This window comes from Lepidochelys olivacea (genome assembly GCF_965140295.1).
Source record: "Lepidochelys olivacea isolate rLepOli2 genome assembly, chromosome: 17".
NCBI classification, from domain to species: Eukaryota; Metazoa; Chordata; order Testudines; family Cheloniidae; genus Lepidochelys; species Lepidochelys olivacea.
Genome location: NC_140427.1, coordinates 3306814 through 3330295, shown reverse-complemented (window position 1 = coordinate 3330295; position 23482 = coordinate 3306814). Strand labels below are relative to the sequence as shown.

The following is a 23482-nucleotide window of genomic DNA, read 5'->3' as shown; positions in this document are numbered from 1 at the left end:
ACCAGGACTGGACTCTTACTGCTGCCTTGGTACTCAATGGTAATTCCATTCAGGGTATTTGTTGCATTTAAGAAATACATGTCTCGTTAGCTGAAAACAGACAGTTATGTGTTTTTAATTAAGTTTGAAAGCATTTTCTCCATGTATTGGTAAAAACCTGGGAATTATGTATCATTTTGACAAGAGTGCTGGGCAGTTTGTATAAGATATAGCAAGTACTGTAGCTGTGTTCAACATCCAGTTGCATCAAATACCATGAAATTCATGTAAGTATGTAACACAAAAGATTAAAAACAAATTATAAGATGATCTCCTAGCATCAGTGGAAAGCTGATAGGATGACCTTGGCTGCTGATGGTCTTCTGCTCCTCTTTAGGGTACGCCCATAAAATATGAAAGCAACTCCGGCCAGTCTGCTATCAAACACAATGTAAAATCTTTAATCACTGGACCAAGTAAACTGCCCCGTGGAATGCCTCAGCTGGAAATGGTACCGGAAAATGTGAAGGCGGTAGAACGAGCAAAATATGAAGATGTAAAGACTGGGGAGGCTGTACGTTCCCGTCATACATCGGTGGTCAGTTCTGGCACCTCTGTCCTCAGGTCAACTCTTCATGAAACTCCCAAATCACAGTTGAGCCCTGGGATTTATGATGACACCAATGCAAGGAGGACTCCTGTGAACTATCAAAGCCCTATGTCCAGGAGTTCACCTATGATGAACAGAGTTACTGAAGGTATGTTATCCTTTCTTGCCCAGTATAAGCTGACCATTGAAAATCATAACAATTCTTAAAATGTCTTATTTCTGTAGATTGAGCACTGTTTGGGTAAAGCATACAAGGACATTTGCTTTTTTAAAAATAGGTTATTAAATTTATTTATAGAACACTTCACTCTGTTCTTAGGAACTGTCACAGTTCTGTTGGATTTGGTTTGCTAGCCATGAACAGGAGTGTTCTTAAAAAAAAACCAACATTAATTGAAATTAAATAATGAAAACCTTTCTGTTCACACTGGGTTTTGTAACCCTCCCACAGTGTTAATCTTGGGCTTCAACACCTTAGAATGTGCTTCATGTTTACTGTTCTTAGCAAGGTTGATATATGTGTACATTCACTACAGTAAAGGTTCAGTCTTTCCCTTAGTGATCTTTTTTGCTTTTATAATGCTGTTGATCCCAAGGAACTGAAAATGTCTCACTTGAACTTACCACCGCCCCTGTAAGGTAAGCATTATAGCTATTTTACAGAGGGTAAGATGAAACATAAAGTTGTTAGTGACTTGTCCACGACCACACAATAGATTTGTGATAAGGCAGGGAGTTAAAGCCACAGGAGTTCTGACTCCTAGGGTGAAATCCTAGCCCCATTGAAATCAATAGTAAAACTAATAACATCTTTAATTTTCCTGAGTGTAGTTGGACAAGGTTACATAAATAGATTATGTAATAACACTGATATGTCATGTACACTGCTTAATAGTTTAGTTGTTTTTTTTTTAAATATTACTTCACATACTCATTCTTACCAATGAGTTTTTTGGCAATTCCACAAAAGTAAGTTTTTAGGAGGAGTTTTGAAAGAGAGCTGGGGTCTGGAGAATAAGTACCAAAGAAAAAGCAAATCAGACTAGTATGGAAGGTACTTTTAAAACCGTGAAAGTTGTTTTGCTGCCTGTAAGATGTGGATCTCTGTTAGGCCATGGTTTACACTGCCTGGAAGACCACTTTTTCACCATTCTAGCAAAATCTTTTTAAGCACAGTTTAACAGAAAGCTGGCCATATTAGCCAGTGTCCTTGCCAGGTTGGTTGTCATAACCTATTTAGTGGTTTGTTTTGTAGTGTCACAAATTTTAAATGTCTTGTACTGTCTGCCAAGTAATGCTTAAGTAATAGAAAGCTATAGCCTGTAAGACACACTAACTTAATTATATTCACAAACATGGGACCCCAGCACAACTTGCAGCTCTTGTGTTTAAAAAAGAAAAGCTAGTAAAAGGTTATAGACTTGGAAATAACTTTGAAAAAGCCACTCTGCTCAAGAGTGGGTTTTTTATTGGCTGAAGTCAATTTGATAATCTGTGACCCCCTTTGCTTAAGAGAGAATTAAGGCCATTACCAGGCTCTCCATACAAAAGCTGTTTCTTTTCTAAGCTAAACACCTTGTCAGTTCTCATCTGCTTTACTGGTCAGGCATCAGAATAAAAGTAGTTTTGTAAAGATATCTTAGAACAGTTACATTTCTTCAAGCAGGGAGGGCTGAGATGCCCAGTCTTCAGCTAGGCAACTACTGTTAGTTTCTTCCACAATCATCTCATCATTGGAGAAATTGCATCCCCCAACATTCTCTGTTTCTGTCTCTCAGAATGCATTTCCTTGAGCAGGTCTTTAATATCACTGCTCTATGCATTCAGATTGTTCTTGATGATCTGATTCTGCCACAGTGCTTACAAGAACTTAGCCCAATAGGGAATAGCTGGAACTCACTTGTGCCATTCGTTACTTGGCCACACTCCTTGCTTGTTGTATCTGGGTCTCCCACTCTTCATGTCTTTTGTCTTTCATACTGTAAGCTCTAGAGGGCAAAGACTCTTGTGTCTGGAAAGCACCCAATATGTTTTGGGTGCTGTGTGTATGTTCATAATTAAAAAAACCAAGAGTACTTGTGACTAACAAATTTATTTGGGCATAAGCTTTCGTGGGCTAAAGCCCACTTCATCGGATGCATGCAGTGGAAAATACAGTAGGAAGGTATGTATATACACACAGAGAACCTGAAAAAATGGGTGTTGCCATACCAACTGTAATGAGACCAATCAATTAAGGTGGGCTATTATCGGCAGGAGAAAAAAACCTTTTGTAGTGATAATCAGGATGGCCCATTTCCAACAGTTGACGAGAAGGTGTGAGTAATAGTAGGGGGGAAAAATTAGCATGGGGAAATAGTTTTTACTTTGTGTAATGACCCATCCGCTCCCAGTTCTGGCCCAATTGCATAGGATGTTGTTTCTTCTTTTCAGGCATTTAACCATGAATTAATTCCAGGAAAAGTCAAAAAGCATCTTAACATACAAATTAGCCTAGTGTCTCTAAACCACACCTAATAGCCATTGCTCAATATATAATACAGAGGTCGCAGCTAAATAAAAAATTTGTTTAAAATAAACAAAACTTTAATTTGTTTTCAATAATTTACTTTTACAATCGGCATTAAATATTTAGAAACACCGTCATGTAGTCTTCCCCAAAACTTAGAATCATAGAATATCAGGGTTGGAAGGGACCTCAGGAGGTCATCGAGTCCAACCCCCTGCTCAAAGCAGGACCAATCCCCAATTAAATCATCCCAGCTAGGGCTTTGTCAAGCCTGACCTTAAAAACTTCTAAGGAAGGAGATTCTACCACCTCCCTAGGTAACGCATTCCAGTGTTTCACCGCCCTCCTAGTTGAAAAAGTTTTTCCTAATATCCAACCTAAACCTCCCCCACTACAACTTGAGACCATTACTCCTTGTCCTGTCATCTTCTACCACTGAGAATAGTCTAGAACCATCCTCTTTGGAACCACCTCTCAGGTAGTTGAAAACAGCTATCAAATCCCCCCTCATTCTTCTCTTCTGCAGACTAAACAATCCCAGTTCCCTCAGCCTCTCCTCATAAGTCATGTGTTCCAGACCCCTAATCACTTTTGTTGCCCTTCGCTGGACTCTCTCCAATTTATCCACATCCTTCTTGTAGTGTGGGGCCCAAAACTGGACACAGTACTCCAGATGAGGCCTCACCAACTTGACATAGCTCTAAAATTATTGTAATTTTGGTAAAGGAATGCCTTTAGGATTACATATTTTAAAATACCTCTTTCAAATCATTAAGGATTTTTTAAAAAATCTTCAGGACTGCTGCTTTGTAGAAACAGGTTGAGCCATGTTAGATGTTTGGTGACATTTCTATGCGTATGTCACTAAATCAATCTGAGGTATATTCCATTTTGTTCCTAAAATACAAGGGGAGGGAGGGAATGGGTTTTGTCCAGTGGGAACATTTTCAAGCATCCAGTAGAGAATTTCAGTAGTGGAGGGTGTTAAAGAAAATTATTGATCTTTTGCGGGGGAGGGAGGGGAAAGAGGGAGAGGATATTATAACAGCACTACTTAATACCTTGGCACTTGGTAAGATAAGACTGATGTAAATCCAGTACAGTTTTATGTTACTCTGTCCTGTCTGAAAATCCCAACTTAGCTTTAGAATTGAATTTTTCAATTTTTCTACCATGGCTAAATTTTAAAATATTTATTCTTTTTGGCAAATTATTAGTCTCATTCTGTTTGGGACATATCACTTCTCTTCAATTAAAGTAAATGTTATGTTTCCTCAGAAGAAGTTTAGCTGTCTTTTCTTTTTGACATAGTTGAGCAATTTCACTGGCTTTTTTTCAAGTTTTCCTTTTTCAGGTTCCCAGAGCTATTCCCAGAAGGGCCTCAGATTATCAAAAAATACCACCACCACCATGCACACATCTGAAACAAAAAAAAGGGCAATTATATCAAGTCGTTACATCAGCCCACCTGTGTTTGTTTTTGTCAAGACAGCTCATTCTTTCTATGTAAATTGAATTTTGGTGACTCTTAGGATGAGAGCCTGAGGCCTTTTGTTTATCTACAGGCATCAGACAGATCAGGACTATGCAGGGTGGACTGTTCAGCGTTCCACCTCTGTTCAAATTTCTACCACTAAACTTTCGCCCAAGGCAAACATACTTTTATAGAGGTAGGAGGTAATTCAGTCTCCACTCATACTTTATACTGGGTCACTTCAAAGGTGTTTCTTCAGGGAGTGTGGATTTTTTTTTGAATATGGACTGTTACTCACTTAAGGCACTAAAATATGTGGATGATTGAGCTGGTATGTTAATCTGAAATCTAATAGTGTCCTTCTGAATTAATTTAGTCACTAAATTCTGATTCCACAAATTGTTCTAGGTGTGTAAGGTGTGTTTTCTGACTGGTGTAGTATTGTGCAGGAGTCTGAAGTGTGTCAGTCGTGTCTGATCCCTTTTTGAGCTAATTAACATTTACAGCTTCACCAACTATTAGGAGTGTATTTCTTACAAGTGTTTTTTTTTCTAGCTGGAATATCTTCTGGGAAGCCTGCTAATCATGAAAGGAAAAGCACACTTACCCCAACGCAGAGAGAGAGCGTACCAGCGAAATCTCCAGTCCCAGGCGTTGATCCTGTAGTAACTCACAGTCCCTTTGACTCCCATCATAGAGGATCTACTCCAGAAGTCTACAGGAGCCATCTCCCCCCTCATTTAGATTCAGCCATGCAATTTCACAGGGCTCTGGATCCTGGTAAATGTGTTTTGTTTTTCCTTTCAGTACTGTGGTCTTCAGTAATATACAGAAAAGATTGTGTGTTAAAAGCAAAGGTCAGTGGAGCCACAATTAAAAAGTTATTTACTATGAGCTATACCTTCTGCCCAACACTTTACTAAGAGGCCTCTTCTATTTTTTTTAATCAAAATATTCTTAAAGTATTCCTAGGTTAATACTACCTATTCTCTCCATTAGAACAAAAGGATTTTCCCTTTCCATTTCAAAGATCTTATAGAAGAAGCTGTCAAATTATCTTTTGTGTTTATCATAAATGGGAGATGTTCAGAGGATATTTTAAAGTAAAGTATTTGTTAAAAGAATGGCAGGCATCCAAGAAAAACATATACCCTGGGGGATAAAACAAAAGCATGCTGAGGACCACCATCCTTCAGGGTTTTGTGAGAGAAACACTCTGTAATTCAGAGATTACCAGATTGTATGTTGTTTTGCCCTTAGAATCTACTCAGATGGTATTGAAAACAGGAAACTGATTTGTAACTCAAAGATCAATCCGCTTCCACTGATTATCTTTAATCCTGTATTTTTCCTTTCATTATCCTGTATTTCTCCTTATCCTGTGTGCATATTTCAGTGCTTCGCTTCTAAAGAACATTAGGATTTACATTCACAGTTTCCTCTAATGACTTTTTCCATAAAGCAGATTTCTTCAGTCTGGATTGCTTAACCTTTCCTAGCTTAAGTATGAGAACACATGTTTTCAGTGGAACATCGGCATTGAGAAGACTAGTTTTTGATTCTGTCAGAGCTGGCCCTGGAGGATTGGCAACACTTATTAAAGCTTAAGAAATATTTTAACTATAAATTCCAAACTCTTCCTCTGCTGCACACTAAACTTCCCTTTATTTCTTTTTCTCATCCTCAGCTGCTGCTGCATACCTGTTCCAAAGGCAGCTTTCACCTACCCCAGGTTACCCAAGTCAGTATCAGCTTTATGCAATGGAGAACACACGGCAGACAATCCTAAATGACTATATTACCTCACAGCAGATGCAAGTTAATTTACGTCCTGATGTAACCAGAGGACTATCTCCTAGAGAACAAACTTTAGCTCTCCCATATGCAGGAGCTCGAGGTATGTCTGCCTTCTCCAGGCTTTCTTTGGAATATGTTTTGGAGGGTGGAGTTTTATATATAAATGGGTGCATTTTAAAACTGGTCTCTGCATATGCAAAACAAAACTCTGTATAACACTAGTAGAAAGCCTAGATGCATATCTCCTTTTTTTTTTAAGTAGTTGTAAACTGTTGAGATTAGGGAATATATCCTAATTCCATTATAACTTTTGAACAGGAATTATTGATCTGAACAATATGGCTCCCACTATCTTAGTCCCTCATCCAGGAGGAACAAGTACCCCTCCTATGGAGAGAATCACTTATATCCCTGGCACCCAGCTCACATTCCCGCCAAGGCCTTACAACCCTGCATCTATGTCACCAGGTAAAAATCCTGATTGTTCTGTATTATCCCTAATCCATTGACATTCTAGGATAGTGACCCTCTCTATCCACTAGTCACTGGATAAGTGTTTTGCTGCTGTTCAAATAGCTAACCCCCGTGCCATTCACTTTGGGTGATGGGAGAGATGATTGTTAACTTTATTGCTTCAGTAGCAGCCAGAGGTACCCAAGACAGGGTTGGGGCCCCATTGTGATAGGTTTTGTATTTATCTGCTGGAAGCCCTGAAGAAGAGAAAACAATTAGAAAAATAAAAAGTTTGGTGTTTTTGTTAAATACAGTGGGCCAAATTCTGTCATCTGATACATGAACCCATTAATTTCTGTTCGAGGGTGGAATTTGGCTCCTATTATCTGACGACTGGATAGCTCCTATCACTGTGTATTAAAGCAGTGGAGTGACTTGGGAAGGTTGTTTCCCAACCCCATCTCTCACAGTGAATTTTAGGGTTCAACCATCATAGTCCAGTGTATAATTATCAATGAAATCAAAGTGGTTTGGGGCATTCATAAATATTCTTTTCTGGCGTCAACTTGCATCAAGGGTGTGTCAAGTAATACACACTGCTGAGCTTTTCAGTGTTTGTCTTACGCTTTTCACTGCTGTTTTGAAGTTCTCCTATCTCCTGTGCATCTTATAGGACACCCTACGCATCTGGCTGCTTCTGCAGCTGCCAACGCTGAGAGGGAGCGGGAGAGGGAACGGGAGAAGGAGAGGGAGAGGGAACGTGAAAGGGAGCGGGAGAGGGAACGAGAGAGGGAGAGAATCGCTGCAGTTCCCACTGAGCACTACCTTCGGCCTGGTGAGTGTACATTGCCACATTTGGATCAGTCTTGTTTATACAAAATATAACTAATCAATTTCCACAACCACCATTAGCACTTCTGTTTTGACTTCTAAAAAATAAAAAACAGTGCTGTGTAACCTATTGTTAATATGATCTAAATGGGTAATTCCTAAGATGTGGAGGTTTTGCTGTAATTGACAGTGGTAGGTAGTATGTTCTTTTTATCTTTGTTCAGTTGTAATGATGTAGAATCTGAAGGATGGAATCAACCGAGGCAGTCCTGTTACAATTGGCCTTTCACTCAGTGCAGTGCAGATTGGAGGATGCTGTTCTTTAGAAAGCTTTAAATATGGTCTATGCCTGACAGCAGCATAGACATATGAAAAAGAGTGTGGAGGAGGCGATAGCATTATGATACTTGCTTATGCATTGTTATATACATACTTATTACACGTTATAACAGTCTATATTTTCCCCCACTCACTAACTTTCTCCACACACTTAAGGTACAGAGCAACCTGGTAGACCTGGCAGTCATGGATACGTTCGCTCACCTTCTCCTTCTGTTAGAACCCAAGAGAACATGCTGCAGCAAAGGCCCAGTATTTTCCAAGGAACCAATGGGACAAGTGTAATTACCCCTCTGGATCCTGCTGCTCAGCTACGCATCATGTACGTTTCTTAAACTCCTGTTACAAAGAAATACGTCCTGGGATTAAGCTCATTACTAAACTATTTACTTTGCATGAAAAATAGTAGAGACCAAAAGTACCACCATCTGTTAGGTCTTTGGCCTATGGGAAATGACTTAAGGGAAAGGTGTTAGCATCACAAAAGCTGTACTTTGTAGGAAGCCTGGAAGAGCCAGCTGAAATCATTTAATTGCTGTTGTATGATCTAATGCAAGTGATTTTTGATATTTGCTAACAGGCAGCTCACGCCTGGAGCCCCCTCCATAACTCCAGGGTTGCCTGCTTCCCGTTACAACACTGCTGCTGATGCCCTAGCTGCATTGGTGGATGCTGCAGCCTCTGCTCCTCAGATGGAAGTTGTCAAAGCAAAAGAGCATAAGCATGAAGGAACCAGAATAGAAGAGAACATGGGGCGCAGGTCAACGGTGGTTAGTGAACAGCAGCAACAGATGGAGCAGAAAACACTGGAAGCAGAAAAGAGGTCTGTTCAGTGCCCGTACACGTCAGCAGCTTTTTCCAGTGGCAAGTCCCAGGGTCCGTCTTCATCGGTAGTTTATTCAGAGGCTGGTAAAGACAAAGGGCCTCCTCCTAAATCCCGGTATGAGGAAGAGTTAAGGACTCGTGGGAAGACCACCATTACTGCTGCTAACTTCATAGATGTGATCATCACTCGGCAGATTGCTTCGGACAAGGATGCACGGGATCGGGGCTCACAGAGTTCAGATTCTTCTAGCAGTTGTACGTGTCTTCACTCTTAATTACTATTCCCTCATGTGCTCTTTTCATTTCACTTACTACATTGGCCATAAAGAACATGGCACATCTGAATGGATTTGTTTTATCCTGTTGCTACTAATGGAGTGCAGGCCCTGTACTATCTTCCCTTTTATATAACTGACAGCTGCTTGACGTGAAATAAAACAATACTCATTTATACAATGCTGTTAGCTATGCATACCACTTTACAGCCAAACACAGTTTTTCCTAAGAATCTTGTGATGCTCAGTACAAAACTCATTATCACCTGTATAGTGAACGTTCAATGTTTATGCTTATGGAAGTCTTAGATGTAGAAGGGAATGGCTATCTTGAATCACAGAAAAACAAAACTAACCACACTACAGATCACAAGATACTTCCTAAAAATAGTAGCTTTCTGTTTGTAGTAGTAAATGCATTATGAAAATGAGGAGGAAATGCTTATTTAAATGCTCTAATAGATCTGTCCCAGTCATGAAAATAAAATAGATTCCATACATTACAATTTTTAGCAAGATTTATTGGCTCTTAATATTAACTCTTAATATTAAGGTTTCACACTTCCACAAATTTGCATTTTATTTAAAAACATCTCTGCTGTTTGAACTCATAGTATCTTCCCACCGATATGAAGCACCTGGAGATGCCATTGAGGTGATTAGCCCTGCAAATTCACCTGTACCTCCCCAAGAAAAACTACAACCCTATCAACAAGAGGCACCCAAACCAAGCCAGGCAGAAAGTAAGTCTGTTTCTTTGTAGATAAAGAAATTATGTCCAAGTATCTTAAATATATATTCCCTTTTGAACAGTTGCTATGAACTCATACACTTACGTATATAAAGTACATTAGCAGCCTTTAAGTTGCAACTAAAAACACTCTTAGAATCATAGAATATCAGGGTTGGAAGGGACCCCAGAAGGTCATCTAGTCCAACCCCCTGCTCAAAGCAGGACCAATTCCCAGTTAAATCATCCCAGCCAGGGCTTTGTCAAACCTGACCTTAAAAACCTCTAAGGAAGGAGATTCTACCACCTCCCTAGGTAACGCATTCCAGTGTTTCACCACCCTCTTAGTGAAAAAGTTTTTCCTAATATCCAATCTAAACCTCCCCCACTGCAACTTGAGACCATTACTCCTCGTTCTGTCATCTGCTACCATTGAGAACAGTCTAGAGCCATCCTCTTTGGAACCCCCTTTCAGGTAGTTGAAAGCAGCTATCAAATCCCCCTTCATTCTTCTCTTCTGCAGGCTAAACAATCCCAGCTCCCTCAGCCTCTCCTCATAACTCTTGAATCTTCAGAAGCTTTTCTAGAGCATATACTTAATTGTGATCTGTGAAAAGTAGGGAAATTTGATTAAATGTATTGAAAATGCAATGATACTTAGCACTCATCAGTTATACCTCCCTACACCTAGGAGGTTGGGTGCATTATTCGCATTTTGCATGTGGAGAAAATGAGATAAATAGGCTGACTTGATCAGACCCTACAACTAGTCTGAGGCGGAGCCAGGATGAGAATTTGAGAATTCCTGATTTCTAGACCTGTGTTTTTCAGTCTCTAGTCTGCGAACACCTGGAGGTCTGCAGACTATGTCTTAGGGGTCCGTGAAAGGTTGTCATTACCATAGAACAGTGGTTTTCAAGCTGTGCTCCATGGACCCCTGGGGGTCCGCAGACTATGTGTAAGATTTCCAGAGAGGTCTGCGCCTCCATCTGAAATTTTTTAGGGGACTGCAAATGAAAAAAGGTTGAACACCACTGCACTCAACTGTGCTGCTTTTTATTGTCATATGCTCTGATTTAGAATTAACTGAAAAAATGCTCTGTTATAAAAAAATAATTAAAATCTCACTGTATTGGTTGTTGGTGCACACACTTACATTTTGGTGAAAGAGACTGAGGTGCAAGTTACGTCAGCTCAGTTTGCTGTCAAAGAAGTACGGTGAAATTAAATCAGTCCAAAAATATGGATGCAGTGCTGTTGTAGACTAGTACTTAACTTTCTGTTGCCTGTTTGAATCAAATGGTCTAAATCAGAGGTTCTCAACCCGTGGGCCGCTATATTGTGTGGATGCGTCCCACTGGTCTAAATACTAAGGAAAGAAAGCTGTATTAGACAAGCTACTTAAAATTTCATGCAGAAATGTTTCATATATCTACTTATAAATATTCAAAAAACTCTCAAAGCTTAAACTTCAGAAATGTCTTATTAGAGTGATATGCTTTTTTGGAAACTAGGTGATCCCAACAGGCAGTATGAAGGTCCAGTTCACCGATATAGGACACAACAGGAATCTCCTTCTCCCCAGCAGCCTCCACTGCCTTCCTCTCAGGCAGAAGGGATCGGACATGTACCTAGGACCCATCGTCTGATCACACTTGCTGACCATATCTGTGTAGGTTAATTTTGCAAGTAACTTTGGGATTGATTTTATATTTTCAAAACATTGAAATGCTACATTTTATTTGAGAGTTATAATAGGTTACGATATTGGTAGTGAAACCATGGCATGTTACATATCACATGACTGAAGTTCAGATTGTATCGTGTTTGGTGTGTGTGATGCCAGTTGCATTTGTTCCTAAAATGAGAGAATGTAGGCCAGATTTTTGACCACTCTTTTTGTTTGTTTTTTGCCCCCAAACAGCAAATTATTACACAAGACTTTGCTAGAAACCAAGCAGCCTCACAGGCATCCCTGCAGCCTCCGACTAGTACATTCCAGAACTCGGCCCCTGCTTCAGCTTCTACCCCTACTCGGGCAAAGGCTTCAAACCGCTACAGCCCCGAGTCACAGTCTGTTCACCATCAACGGCCAAGTGCCAGAGTGTCTCCTGAAAATCTCTCTGACAAATCCAGAGCAAGGTGAAGTGGTGGCTTTTTTGGTTTAACTGTAAATTCAACCAATGCCTGTATAAGTAGCCAATAAAAATTAACGGTGGATTAGGCTTAATTGATTTGAAGTAGGTTTATCCTTCAGCCTTTCTTAGCTGTCCAAAGGCAACTTAAATTTTTGGTCTACTTTCTTCAACAAATTGAAGGAATATATGGCTTAACTTTCTAACAGTGTAGTAAGGAAAATGATAAATACTGACTGGTGCTGCATTGTAGATTATAGCCATCTCCACATTTATACTAGATTTATCTGCACTTGATCTCCAAGCTTTGAGGGAAGGAAGATACATAAATACGTAGCGCTCATAGAAATTAATAATTTATGTGGATAGTCTGAAGTCTTGTTTCTGTAATATCTTTTATCCCAAGGGATACCATAGACTTAGATGATATATAAGCAATATAGTCTCGATCATTGGTTACTGGAGTTTGTTTTTAACTGTGCTGGTTACACATTTGAAGAGTACCTCTTTTTTGTATTAAAAATTTAGACCTGGGAAGTCCCCAGAGAGAAGTCATGTCTCTTCAGAACCCTATGAGCCAATCTCACCGCCTCAGGTCCCAGTTGTACATGAGAAACAAGACAATATTATATTGCTTTCCCAAAGAACTGAGCCTGCTGAACAAAGGTATGTCTAAAAACTGAACTTACTATATCTTAACTTGTATCTCTGAGTGGTCAGCAGCAGCTCTAATCTCTGAAGTGAGGCAGTATTGTCTAATGGCAAGAGCAGTGTAGTAGGAGTCAAGACTCATAAATTCTGTTCCTGATTCTGCTACTGTGGGCAAATCATTTAGCCACTCTCTGTCTACCCTGTTTGCAGATGGGTGTGTACCTACCTACTTCCCAGAGATGTTGAAATTCACTATGTAAAGCGCTTGGAGAGGCATGGGTGAAAGACTCCATATGTGCAAACCACCTATCATAATACAATCTTTGGGTTTCTCATTGCAACTAATGTGCTTTAAAAGAATCAACTGGTTTAGGCCCCAGAGTGATGAAAATTGAATCTCCTCTTAACTTTCAGAGGCAATATGGTTGAGTGGCTAAGGCACAGGACTAAGAGTCAGGAGCCTTGGGTTCTGTTCCTGACTCTGGCACTGACCTTGTGCGTGTCACTTAACCACTTCATGCTTCAGATTCTCTGTATAATAGAAATATTGATACTTACCTCCATTGTCAATTGCTTTAAGATATACCAATCAAATGCATTGAGGTGGTGGTAGTGATTATGCTTGGCAAGTCATCAGTCTGGCACTCACTTGGGCAAAGTTTGGGTGACCCTAAGGTAATGGAGACAATAGTTGAGTGTATAGATCTAGTTGAGTTGAGTGTATAGATCTATTCTGCATAAAATTACTTATGGGGGGTTATAAAATATGTTGAATTTGGGCCCCTGGTGTAAACTCATGCCAGAGTTTAGAAGTGATGGGAAGGTTTTTAAAGCAATGCATGTTGATGTGTAGTTCATCTTTGACACATGTTGGTCTCAGCAGGACTGACTCTCGCTCTCCGGGGAGTATAAGTTACCTGCCTTCATTTTTCACCAAGCTTGAAAACACCTCTCCAATGGTGAAGTCCAAGAAACAGGAGATATTTCGTAAGTTGAACTCCTCTGGTGGAAGTGACTCTGACATGGGTAAGTGGGACTTCACTTTCTCATTGCCTTTTCTAACATAGTGTATCTTTGGATGGCAATAATGCAAAGCCTAACCCAGTCTTGTTTCAAATACACTTTTTTTTTTATTTAATGTTATTTTTAAAAAAATTACTACCAAACACTTGAAGTTTTGCCATATATATGTATTGCTCTCGTATTTATGTATGTAGGAGTTTATTTTACAATTACAAGGTTAATATTTGGTTTGAGAGAGGAAAACATATTCTGTAAACTAAGGGCAAGCGTTTTATTTTGGAGCCACAAAACATTGGGCAAAAACCTGCACTCTTATCAATGTATGATTTATTGGGTTTTCCATTTGATGTATAAGATATGTAAACATAAGCTTCCTTACATGTATTCTACTGAAGAGGTGTCATGCTGCCAGAGGGCTTCAAAGACTCCTTTTTGTTGTTGTTTGCTCTTGTAATTATGGGTGTCAGTACGATAACCTCTAAATCACAAATAAGTTGTATATAGTTTAGGAAACAGATATCAACACGGTGAAACATGCTATTAACACCATGTTGTACTTCCCTGAATGAACGTATTCCAGCAAAATGGGGATTTCAGTTAGCCGTAAAGAGAATTTAATTTGGCTCCTAATCTCTTAATGCTCGTGATTAGAGCACATCTGTTTGCTAAAAGTGGAATATGTTGCAGTGAGCAAGAGGATAATTTCTGTTTCACAGAAATCTACCTCGTTGTTTTGGAATATCTTATAAATGTTGCTTTTCTTAAAACTGATGTAAAAGCAAGGACACCCAAATTCACAAAAATCTCTTATTTACATAAGTAGGGTCAGTGATGCTGGCATTATTTGTGGTGTTAGACCCATGTCAAGCCAATGTTGTCTCATTCTGTGAGAACATTAAGTACCAGGAATGTGTAAATAAGTGTGGTAAACATTGTCATTGTCTTTTAATAGTCCCAGCTGGGCATGTGTGATAGATCCTGCTTTGGTGCATTTCAGCTAAACTTTCATCTGGACTTTTAGAACGCAAATATAGTGTCCACCCCTGTCATTAGCTGATTATCTGTTCGCTACATGTCAGTATCAGGTCAATCTGCCATTGCAGATCAGTAAAGATATTACATAATGTTGGTGTTATAAATCCAATAATTTTGAATTAATTTTTTCCAGCCATTTCAAAGTAGTTCTAAATGGTCATAAGTAAATACATATGTGGTATCAAAATTCATATGATACATTCACCAAAATGTGTATTCAACCAGGGAAATAAACATAGCCGCTTTAAAAAAAAAAAAAAAAAAAAAAAAAAAAAAAAAGGCAAAAACATTTTAAAGACCTCTGAGACCAGGAAAACCTTCAAGGGTCTGAAAGAGTATTTTTAAGGGAAAGCTAACAGACAGATTGTCTGAGATTGTGTTTCTGGACCAACATTAAAGATGAACCTCTACACATAGTTTTACTTTACTGAGCAACCTGTGATGCACATTCACAGCACTAAAACCCAAAGGTGAAGTGAAAGCAGATAAAATTGCAGATTAATGAGAGAAGACTCTTCAAATACACACACACATCAGTACACGTGTAGTGCTTACCAGTAATATAAAACAAACTTTAATGTTGTGTTTTAATTGCAGCAACTGCTCAGCCAGGAACTGAAATATTTAATTTGCCAGCAGTCACTACCTCAGGTAAATCTTCCTGAAACGTATCTTGTAACAGAATTTGCTGAGTGTAATACTTTTTAATAGGCGCATTGGGAAACTCCGAAATAAGAAGGGGTGGGGTGCGCGAATGCAGAAATAAGCCAGTAGAGCCCTAAATGTGGAAATTCCGGTTTCAGTAGACTAAGGAAAAGCAAAATGAATATAAAAGGAAATTTGAATGTATGTCTAAAGTGCAATTTAAGGCAGAAATTTAATTTGTACTATAGTTTGGCTTGTAATTTTCTTGCACTGATGTTATAATCGTGCAAATATCTTTTCCTTAGCATCTCATTTAAACAAAATTGTGAACACTTGCAACAGAGTTCTCTACTAAAACAGTTCATAGCTAAATTTATTTTCTGAATTATCATAAACTTTTTAAATAGAAGGAAGAAACTTTGCTGCTATTAAAGTATTTGCTGTATTTACATTAAGTTCGGGTAACTTCACATCAAGTAAGAAATTGTCCTAAAGTACTCCTCGTTCATTAGTAACTATTAAACACTTCCAGTCGCCTGCCTAATCACTGTGTAGTTCATAACTTGTCACTTCTAGAGGCAATCAGAGGTAGTAATCCAAGCTGTGCCACAAACTCCCTCTCTGACTTCGGGCAAATCACCCTACCACTCTACCTCCGTTTCCCTATCTTTAAAATAATGATTTCCTTTGATGAGGGGGGAGAGGTTGTGAAGATCAATATTTGCCCAGTGTTCTTTATTTAGTATTTCACTTGTAAAATAATTGTCGCAACATAGAATTTGTATGTTTCATCATGAGAGAAATCCTGTTTTCTGGGTCTCCTCCTTTTATGACCAACATATTTTAATGATTGTCAGTTTGATTAATATTCTGTCAGAATTGGCATCCTTAACTGCCTTGGCTCTTAATTTTTAATACACATGTAAGTATCTTGTCCTCGTCCAAAGGGCAGTCTGACATAATTAACATGGCTCTTTAATTTTGGTGCTGGCATGTCTAAATTGTAGCCATTGTGAGCTGCTTGGTGCATGAAGCTTTGCATAAACTGCTCATCTTTGTTTTTTGTTTTTTTTCTTCTTCCTTTGTCCCTTTAAAATCTTCTCCCTTGTCACTTTGTTATAATTCTTTTGAGGTGTATTTTGTCGTCCCCTCCCATCCTTCCCCTCACAATTTCTTCTTCTCCCAGGTGCAGTCAGTTCTAGGGGTCATTCCTTCGCAGATCCTGCCAGTAATCTGGGTCTGGAAGACATTATTAGGAAGGCACTGATGGGCAACTTTGATGACAAAGGGGAGGATCATGGAGTTGTAATGTCCCAGCCTATGGGGATAGCACCTGGTAGTTCCAACCCTGCAGTCTCAGCTAATAGCGAGGCCCGTAGAGAGGAAGCTAATCCATCACCCAATTCAGGTGAGAAATCATCTTACAGGTCCTCAGAATTGCAAGGCCTTGAGACGGGTAGTAATTGTGGGGTGTAATTGAAGTAGTTAAGAGAGCTTGAAATCATGAAAACTGAGAAATCCATGCTCCCTGACAGTGCTATAGAGGCGACATGTTCACCCCTTGGGTTGGGGACAGGTGCCTCATTCTTCAGCCGTGTCCCCTCCAGTTCAAAGAAGCAGTGCTGGTACTCCAGAGTCTTAGCCAGTGTTTCCTTTAATGAAAACATGGGGACTATGATAGGCAAGGATGGAATGGGTGGGGTGGTGCACCTGCATAGCATTGTGGTATAGAAAGATGCCTACCTGGAACAGCACCTCTAAAGAGTGTACACAAACCTTTGCAAAATGGCTGACTAATGCATGGTAACTGTAGCTAGCATTAGGTGAAAGTAACCTGTCTCTTCAAAACAAAGGAAATGCATTACATGGCCTCTCCACTGAAGAATTAACCCTTTGGTGATAGGAGTGTGGATTTCTAGAGCCCTGTGCAGATACAAAATGTATATCCAGAGATATAAATCTGTATCCACAGAGCTGCAGGTCTCTATCGGGAACCGTAACAGCAGCAGCATGTTGGGCCACCAGTCCCAGGAGTCAGCGTCCTGTGCTGGCAGCTCCTCTGGTGTGGCTGTACCATCCACAGCCCCGCCCGCTGAGACGAGCACCAGGCTCACCGGCAGCTGTCCCTGGTTGCGCTAGTGCGTGCAAGCGGCTTGCACACTCCCAGACAGGAGTCCCTTCCATGCAGCAGTCTGCAGAACCTGTCTGGGAGCATGCGAGCCACTTGTACACACTAGTGTGACCAGGGACAGCTGCCAGTGAGCCTGGTGCTCACCTCAGCGGGCAGAGCTGGGGGCAGTAGAGCCACGCCAGAGGACCTGCCAGCACGGGGGGCCGGCTTCTGGGAGCGGCGGCCTGATATACTGCTGCTTTCGTTGCTGCGGTTCCTGGTAAAGACCTGCAGCTCTGCAGATACCTTTTTATATCCATGGATATAAATTTTGTATCCACGCAGGGCTCTGGGGATTTCTCAGCAATGGTGCATGAACAGCAAACAGAAGCTATAGGCTGCTACCACCGGAGGGTTAAAGGTAACTCTCCAAGTGAAGAAATCCAGATTTGATTTGCTGTAATTAATCTCTTTATACAACTTAGCTTGCTATATGGCAGTTTGGTTATAAATTTATTATTGAGTCTAAATTGTATTTTTGTAATAATCTATTTACTGTGACTTCCATTTTCAGGAGGGGGAGTTGGCAAGCAGAAGTTAATTGGCAAGTCTAATAGTAGGAAGTCTAAATCTCCTATTCCTGGGCAGGGATACTTAGGAACTGAAAGACCTTCCTCTGTCTCATCTGTACATTCAGAAGGAGATTACCACAGGCAGACTCCAGTGTGGGCCTGGGAAGACAGGCCTTCTTCAACAGGTGAGAAATGTTGCCAGAAATACTACTAAAAAATAAGAGAACTAGAACTGGAATCGTATGGTAAGGTTAGATGTGGAAAGACCCATTTTAAGTGTATGGACCACTTAAAATGGATCACAGTATCCAGATTCATTAAACAGGGATCTTTTTGAATCAGATACGTGCAGAGTAGCAAACCATCTCTTTACAAGGGAAGAGAATGTTCTACCAGGCATTTTTAACACCAAAGTAGATCATTCACACCACAAGTGGTTTAATTAGTCCTCTCAAAAATTGTAATATTCTTTATCAGCAGCTGAGTCACCTGAGATGAGTGAAATTATTTTTTAACTTAGGAAGTATTTTTTTTCTGTTTTCAATCTGATCCTTGCAACTAACTCTTCACTGTACAGTGAGAGGCATCAGTGTTTTGGGGAAATTTTTGATCCACAGAGCTTGAAGGATCACTCTAATCCCTGAAACTGAAACCCAGTGTACTATAAAACCAATATTGTGAGGTTCGTATGCCAAAGAAATGTGGTGAATGACTTGTTTTGTTTACTGCAATGTTCTGAGTTAAAGCTGTACACGTAAACTAAGATGATGGTAATCAAGAGTTGGCCTCCATGTAAACAAATTGCATGTGATCTTGGCTGTTTTAAACTAATGGGAATTTTAGGGAGTAAATTTAACTTTCCCTTTCTCAGGGGTCTGGTGTTAAAATTATTAGATTCTGGAATGTTGGTGGAAAACACTAGTGTTGACCTCTGATCTGTCACGTGTCCATTCACCACGTTTCTTTGGCATATGAACCTCACAATATTGGTTAACAAAACAAAGTTAAGTCTTGAAGATCTGGTTGGAGTGATGCCTGTCTTATTTGAGCTAAACTTTTTTTACTTAGGATCAACTCAGTTTCCTTACAACCCCTTGACGATGCGGATGCTTAGCAGTACACCACCAACGTCCATTGCGTGTGCCCCACCATCCATGAGCCAAGCAGCCACTCACCAACAGAACAGGATATGGGAGCGAGAGCCTGCACCACTGCTTTCAGCACAATACGAGACTCTGTCTGACAGTGATGACTGAACTATGCAGAGGTTTTTTTTATTTGTGGGTCGAAAAAACTCTATTTTTGACTTATGCCCAAAGGGACTTCCCAAGAGAGCAAGGGCCACACACGAAGAAATAATGGGGAGCTATTAGAGTAAATCGAAAAGATTCCGTCTGCACAGACCATGTGTAGGAGGATCATGATCAAGGAGGGTTGACGTACTAAAGATAAATATGTAAAGACTTTTTAAGAAGTGGACTATTCCTGTTCTACATTTATTTGTAAAGAAAACCATAATGTCTTTAAATCATTCTTCTGTAAATAGAGAGTCCTTTTTGCAGTGTTTTTTCCCTTGCTATAGTCTCTGGTGTACTTACGTTCAAATCATTGCATAAACCTTGGGGGTCATTTTGTAATTTTTTTTAAAGCATTTTCTCAAGTGTAGAGTACTCTTCATACCTTACTCTCCCAACCAACAAAGCATCATTGCCCGTTAATGCAATGCCACCTCTTACTGGTGGTGTGCTTCAATCTAATTTTTCCGTAGACACAGTGGTGTTCAAGCTCTTGTGAAAATGTTGATTTTTAAGACTGACCCCTTAACAAATTCTGTACATTAACATAGTCAGGTCTGCTGGGGTAAGATTATATTTCTTTGATTTTTAAATTTCTGCCACATTGTAAATTTTCAGTGCAGTCAGTTTTATTTAGCAACACTGCAGAAATATTATTGCATGGGTATGTTATGGTTCAGTTTAAAAAGAAAAAACAATAACAAAACAAAAAAAACCAACTAAGCAGCTTCTGGAGTCATACCTCACTGTTATGCACACTGGTAATTTAACTGTGCCCCAAAAGACTATTTTAAGGTTTTCAGTTTCTGCATTGTATGCAGCTGAAAAAGGCTACTATTTTAAACAAATTTTACTACCATATATATCCATATAAATCACAGCAGATTGCTTAACTGAACAAAGGCTCTGGGTGGGTTGTTGGGTCCATCAAGAAAAATATATCCACTGCTCTAGTTTAAAAAAATAAAATAAAATAAAGCTACTTCTGAGCTTTGTAATCAAGGAACGTAAGAGTCAACTTTCTGGGCTCTGACAGCCAGTTTGAAAAAGATACTGTGATTATTGCTTACTTCATTCGAATTTTGAAACGTCTTTTAACGTGCATTTTAAAACCTAGTCCAGTAAGAAAAATGATTTGCATGTAAACCTAATTTTTTATATTGAACCAACCCCTAAACTTTACTTGATAGAGAGACTCTCTCTCTAAAAAAAAAATTGCTTATGGTACTAGAAGAGGGTCTTTTTAATCATTCATCTGTCAGTGCCTGCTGGAATTGGAGGCCTCTACTGTAGTAATATACATGTAGGACATGTATACATGCATCTGATTAGTATGGCCACTGTGTCAGCTGAAATCTGTTTGCCATGTTTCACTTTTATATGGTTGCACTGGCCCCAGGACCATGAGTTTAAGTGCTCTGGGGTACAAGGAGACAAGTATTGATATGAAGAGAAAACTATTGAATGAGTGGGTGGTAAAGTCAAATATTAAATGAAACATTTAAGCAGCATGTGACCCTTCAGCAATTGGAAACAAGACCATGTTCAGCATTTGTCTCAGGAAGAGGGTGTCAAACTTATCACGATCTTTCAGCCTACTGAAAAAGGTTTAATTTTAGACCTGTATTTGCAATTCCTTATGTCTGGAAGGTATAAAAATTTGTTTTAGCTGTAACTTGGAGTCCATGCAAGTGCTGTGTTTTATAGGTCTGTGATGCCCTTTGCCTGTAGTTAACAAATGGGAAGAGGTACAGAACCCTTTGTGCTGTAAATCTTTTAAAGTGTGATGGTGTTCATTGAAGAGAGCCCCAGGTTGCCCCAACTGTAGGAAAGAGAAAGCAACAAGAGATTTGACTCCTCTTTGCTAGTTTGCAAACTGTCTTGGAAACCTCATGAGGTGTAAGGATTGCAGATTTGCTTTGCTGGTGTCTTTAAATGCTGTATCCTGCAGAGTTAAAATTGGTTGGAAGTGTTAAAATCTTTAGACTTCCTGAAAACGTGAAAACCCTGAAGCATGTCAGGTGTAAAGTGAACAACTGTGTTTGGAATTCCTATCCCCCTGATTTTAACTTTCCTTTATTTTCTTAACTCATCTTCAAGGACACACTGCTATAAGTTGGTCTCCCCATGTTGTGAATTTAAATTTGGGAAAGTGAAAAATGGAGTGCTTTTCCAAAGTAGTTCTTTTCTCCTGTCCTCAGTGTAATGAAAACCATAGTATGTTTGAAATAGAGGCTTGTACCTGCAAAGCCTGTAGCTAATTGTACTGTATGAACATCTGTTCTTTAGCCTAATTTACATAAAGGAGGGAAATCTGTGTGTTCTCTTTATTGCTGCTGCAAGGTATCCTAACTAAATAAGGGTAGTCAAGCAGCCTCTCCTTTGAGGAATAACCCTCACAGGCATAGGATAAGAGTGGCATTTACCCATCTAATTTCGTTTTTCTTATTGTGAAGCAATTTTTTTAGGGTTGTTCCCTAAGTTTTAATTTTTGATAACACCCAGAGCCTAAGCATTATTTTAAATTCCAGTAGCCTTTGAATATGGAATTACACCTGGTCTGATTCAAACAGGAAGGTGTCTGTAAATCATTGTTTACAAAAGTAGTTTACTACAAATTTGTAACTGTTGATTTCTGATCAGCGTTTTCTCAATGTTTTCATCTTGGTATGTTCAGTGATTCTGATATGAAAACATTTAAGACTTGAAAAAACCCATGTGTCATGCTAAAATTCAATTTTTTTCCACAAAATGTCTTCAGTAGACAATGACTTCTAGATTCAGACCAATCAATAAAGGGGATCCATTTCCTCTTTCTCTGTGTCCCTCTTGTTTTGCAGCATCAAGCTGTGTTGATGAGAATGACAGACAACACTCTACAGAAATAGCTGAAGCACCCTCCTAGGGCACTGAAATTCAAGTAATCTCAGATTACAACACTAGACTAGACCATTACAGTTCTAGGAAGTAGATGTCCATGTAGCCAAAAACACACATCTGGTAACTGCATGCTCATATGACAGTGAATGTGATATAAAATGCATAGGCTATTTAGTCCTTCATTCTCTGTGAGCACACCTGAGCCTGTAATTGTTGTGTGTTTTCTTTCCTTAGCAATTCATGGGGGAGACAAACCTGCACTCATAATATTGGAAGCCTAAGCTTAGAAATCAGGCCCCTAGCCCCACTATTCACTAAACTGGCCTAAGAGTTTATGCATGCCTGCTAGGAGGCCAAGCTACACAGTCTAGAGAGGACTAAAGCTGAATGCACTGAAGATTAACTGATCTGCTGCCCAACACTAGTGTAAGTAATCTGAACAGTAACAATGTTCAGGTGTGCACATCTCACCTAGGTGTGCTTTTGAATATGATGGTAAACAAACCTCTTACCCACTCTACTTACTGAAAACCCCAAAGCTAGCTCCACTTGTCTGACACTACTTAAGTAGGCAGAATTACTTTCTTTAACAGTCCTTGGGATTGCTATAACAATCTTTATTATAGCCTTCCCTCATCAGTAGGCTTGCTCTAAACTGTTCAAAAGCTATTTGTGTTACACCCCACCACCTGCCCATCAGTACTAAGTACAGTGCTCTAGGTTGGGGAGGTACTCCTGCCATTGCTTTTGAGCAGAACAACTTCCTCTTGCAGCAGGAATCTTTGGGTGTTTAGCAACAGCCAATAATTGAGTTTTGTAACCTGAAATTTACACTTTGGAAGGAAGCTCTTTAACAAGCAGTTAATTGGGTCTGGCTTAGTAAGTGCACCCTGGGCAAAGGAGATCTGATTTCTGAACAAACAAATGACTGGTCTTGGGACCACAGAACAATCTTTCCCTCACAAAGGGTGAATTTGTGGATACTTACTGTGGTCTAGGCTAGAGGAGACACAGATCTGTTCTCCAGTACAGATAGCACCTTTCAAAAATGGAAACTGAGATCTGCCAAGTCTTTCAAAAGGGCTCTCATTTCCATTTTATAGAGGGGAACTGAACCAGACTAAGTTAATGACAATCCTAAACGTGATTCACAGTACCTAAAGGTCAACTGTGAATGGATCCTATTGTGCAAGCCCCTGTGGACTAAGCCTGTGCCAGTCTCTCTCCACCTGCCCTTGCACTGTACACAGACAAGAGAAAGTACTATAACAGAAGCCCTGTGAACAATGCAATGGTGGCACAATGTTTGTTCCA

The 23482-nt window shown here is 39.7% G+C and overlaps 1 protein-coding gene across 13 annotated transcripts in view; it reads left to right on the top strand.

The window, feature by feature from the left end:
• NCOR1 (nuclear receptor corepressor 1) overlaps positions 1–21618 on the top strand; it is a 114603-nt gene extending 92985 nt beyond the window's left edge. For 6 of the 13 annotated variants that reach the window (XM_084651213.1, XM_084651212.1, XM_084651211.1 and 3 more), the window contains 16 exons: positions 377–737; positions 5128–5352; positions 6260–6469; positions 6688–6837; positions 7496–7657; positions 8149–8314; positions 8573–9072; positions 9707–9835; positions 11337–11494; positions 11747–11964; positions 12486–12623; positions 13489–13634; positions 15264–15317; positions 16498–16719; positions 17996–18178; positions 19062–21618. In XM_084651213.1, the coding sequence (XP_084507339.1) occupies positions 377–737; positions 5128–5352; positions 6260–6469; positions 6688–6837; positions 7496–7657; positions 8149–8314; positions 8573–9072; positions 9707–9835; positions 11337–11494; positions 11747–11964; positions 12486–12623; positions 13489–13634; positions 15264–15317; positions 16498–16719; positions 17996–18178; positions 19062–19249 (3210 nt within the window). In that variant the 3' untranslated portion in view covers positions 19250–21618. The remainder of the gene's footprint in view (positions 1–376; positions 738–5127; positions 5353–6259; positions 6470–6687; positions 6838–7495; positions 7658–8148; positions 8315–8572; positions 9073–9706; positions 9836–11336; positions 11495–11746; positions 11965–12485; positions 12624–13488; positions 13635–15263; positions 15318–16497; positions 16720–17995; positions 18179–19061) is intronic. The other 7 variants (XM_084651205.1, XM_084651203.1, XM_084651202.1 and 4 more) reach the window with 3 other exon arrangements.
• The last annotated feature ends 1864 nt before the right edge of the window (positions 21619–23482 follow it).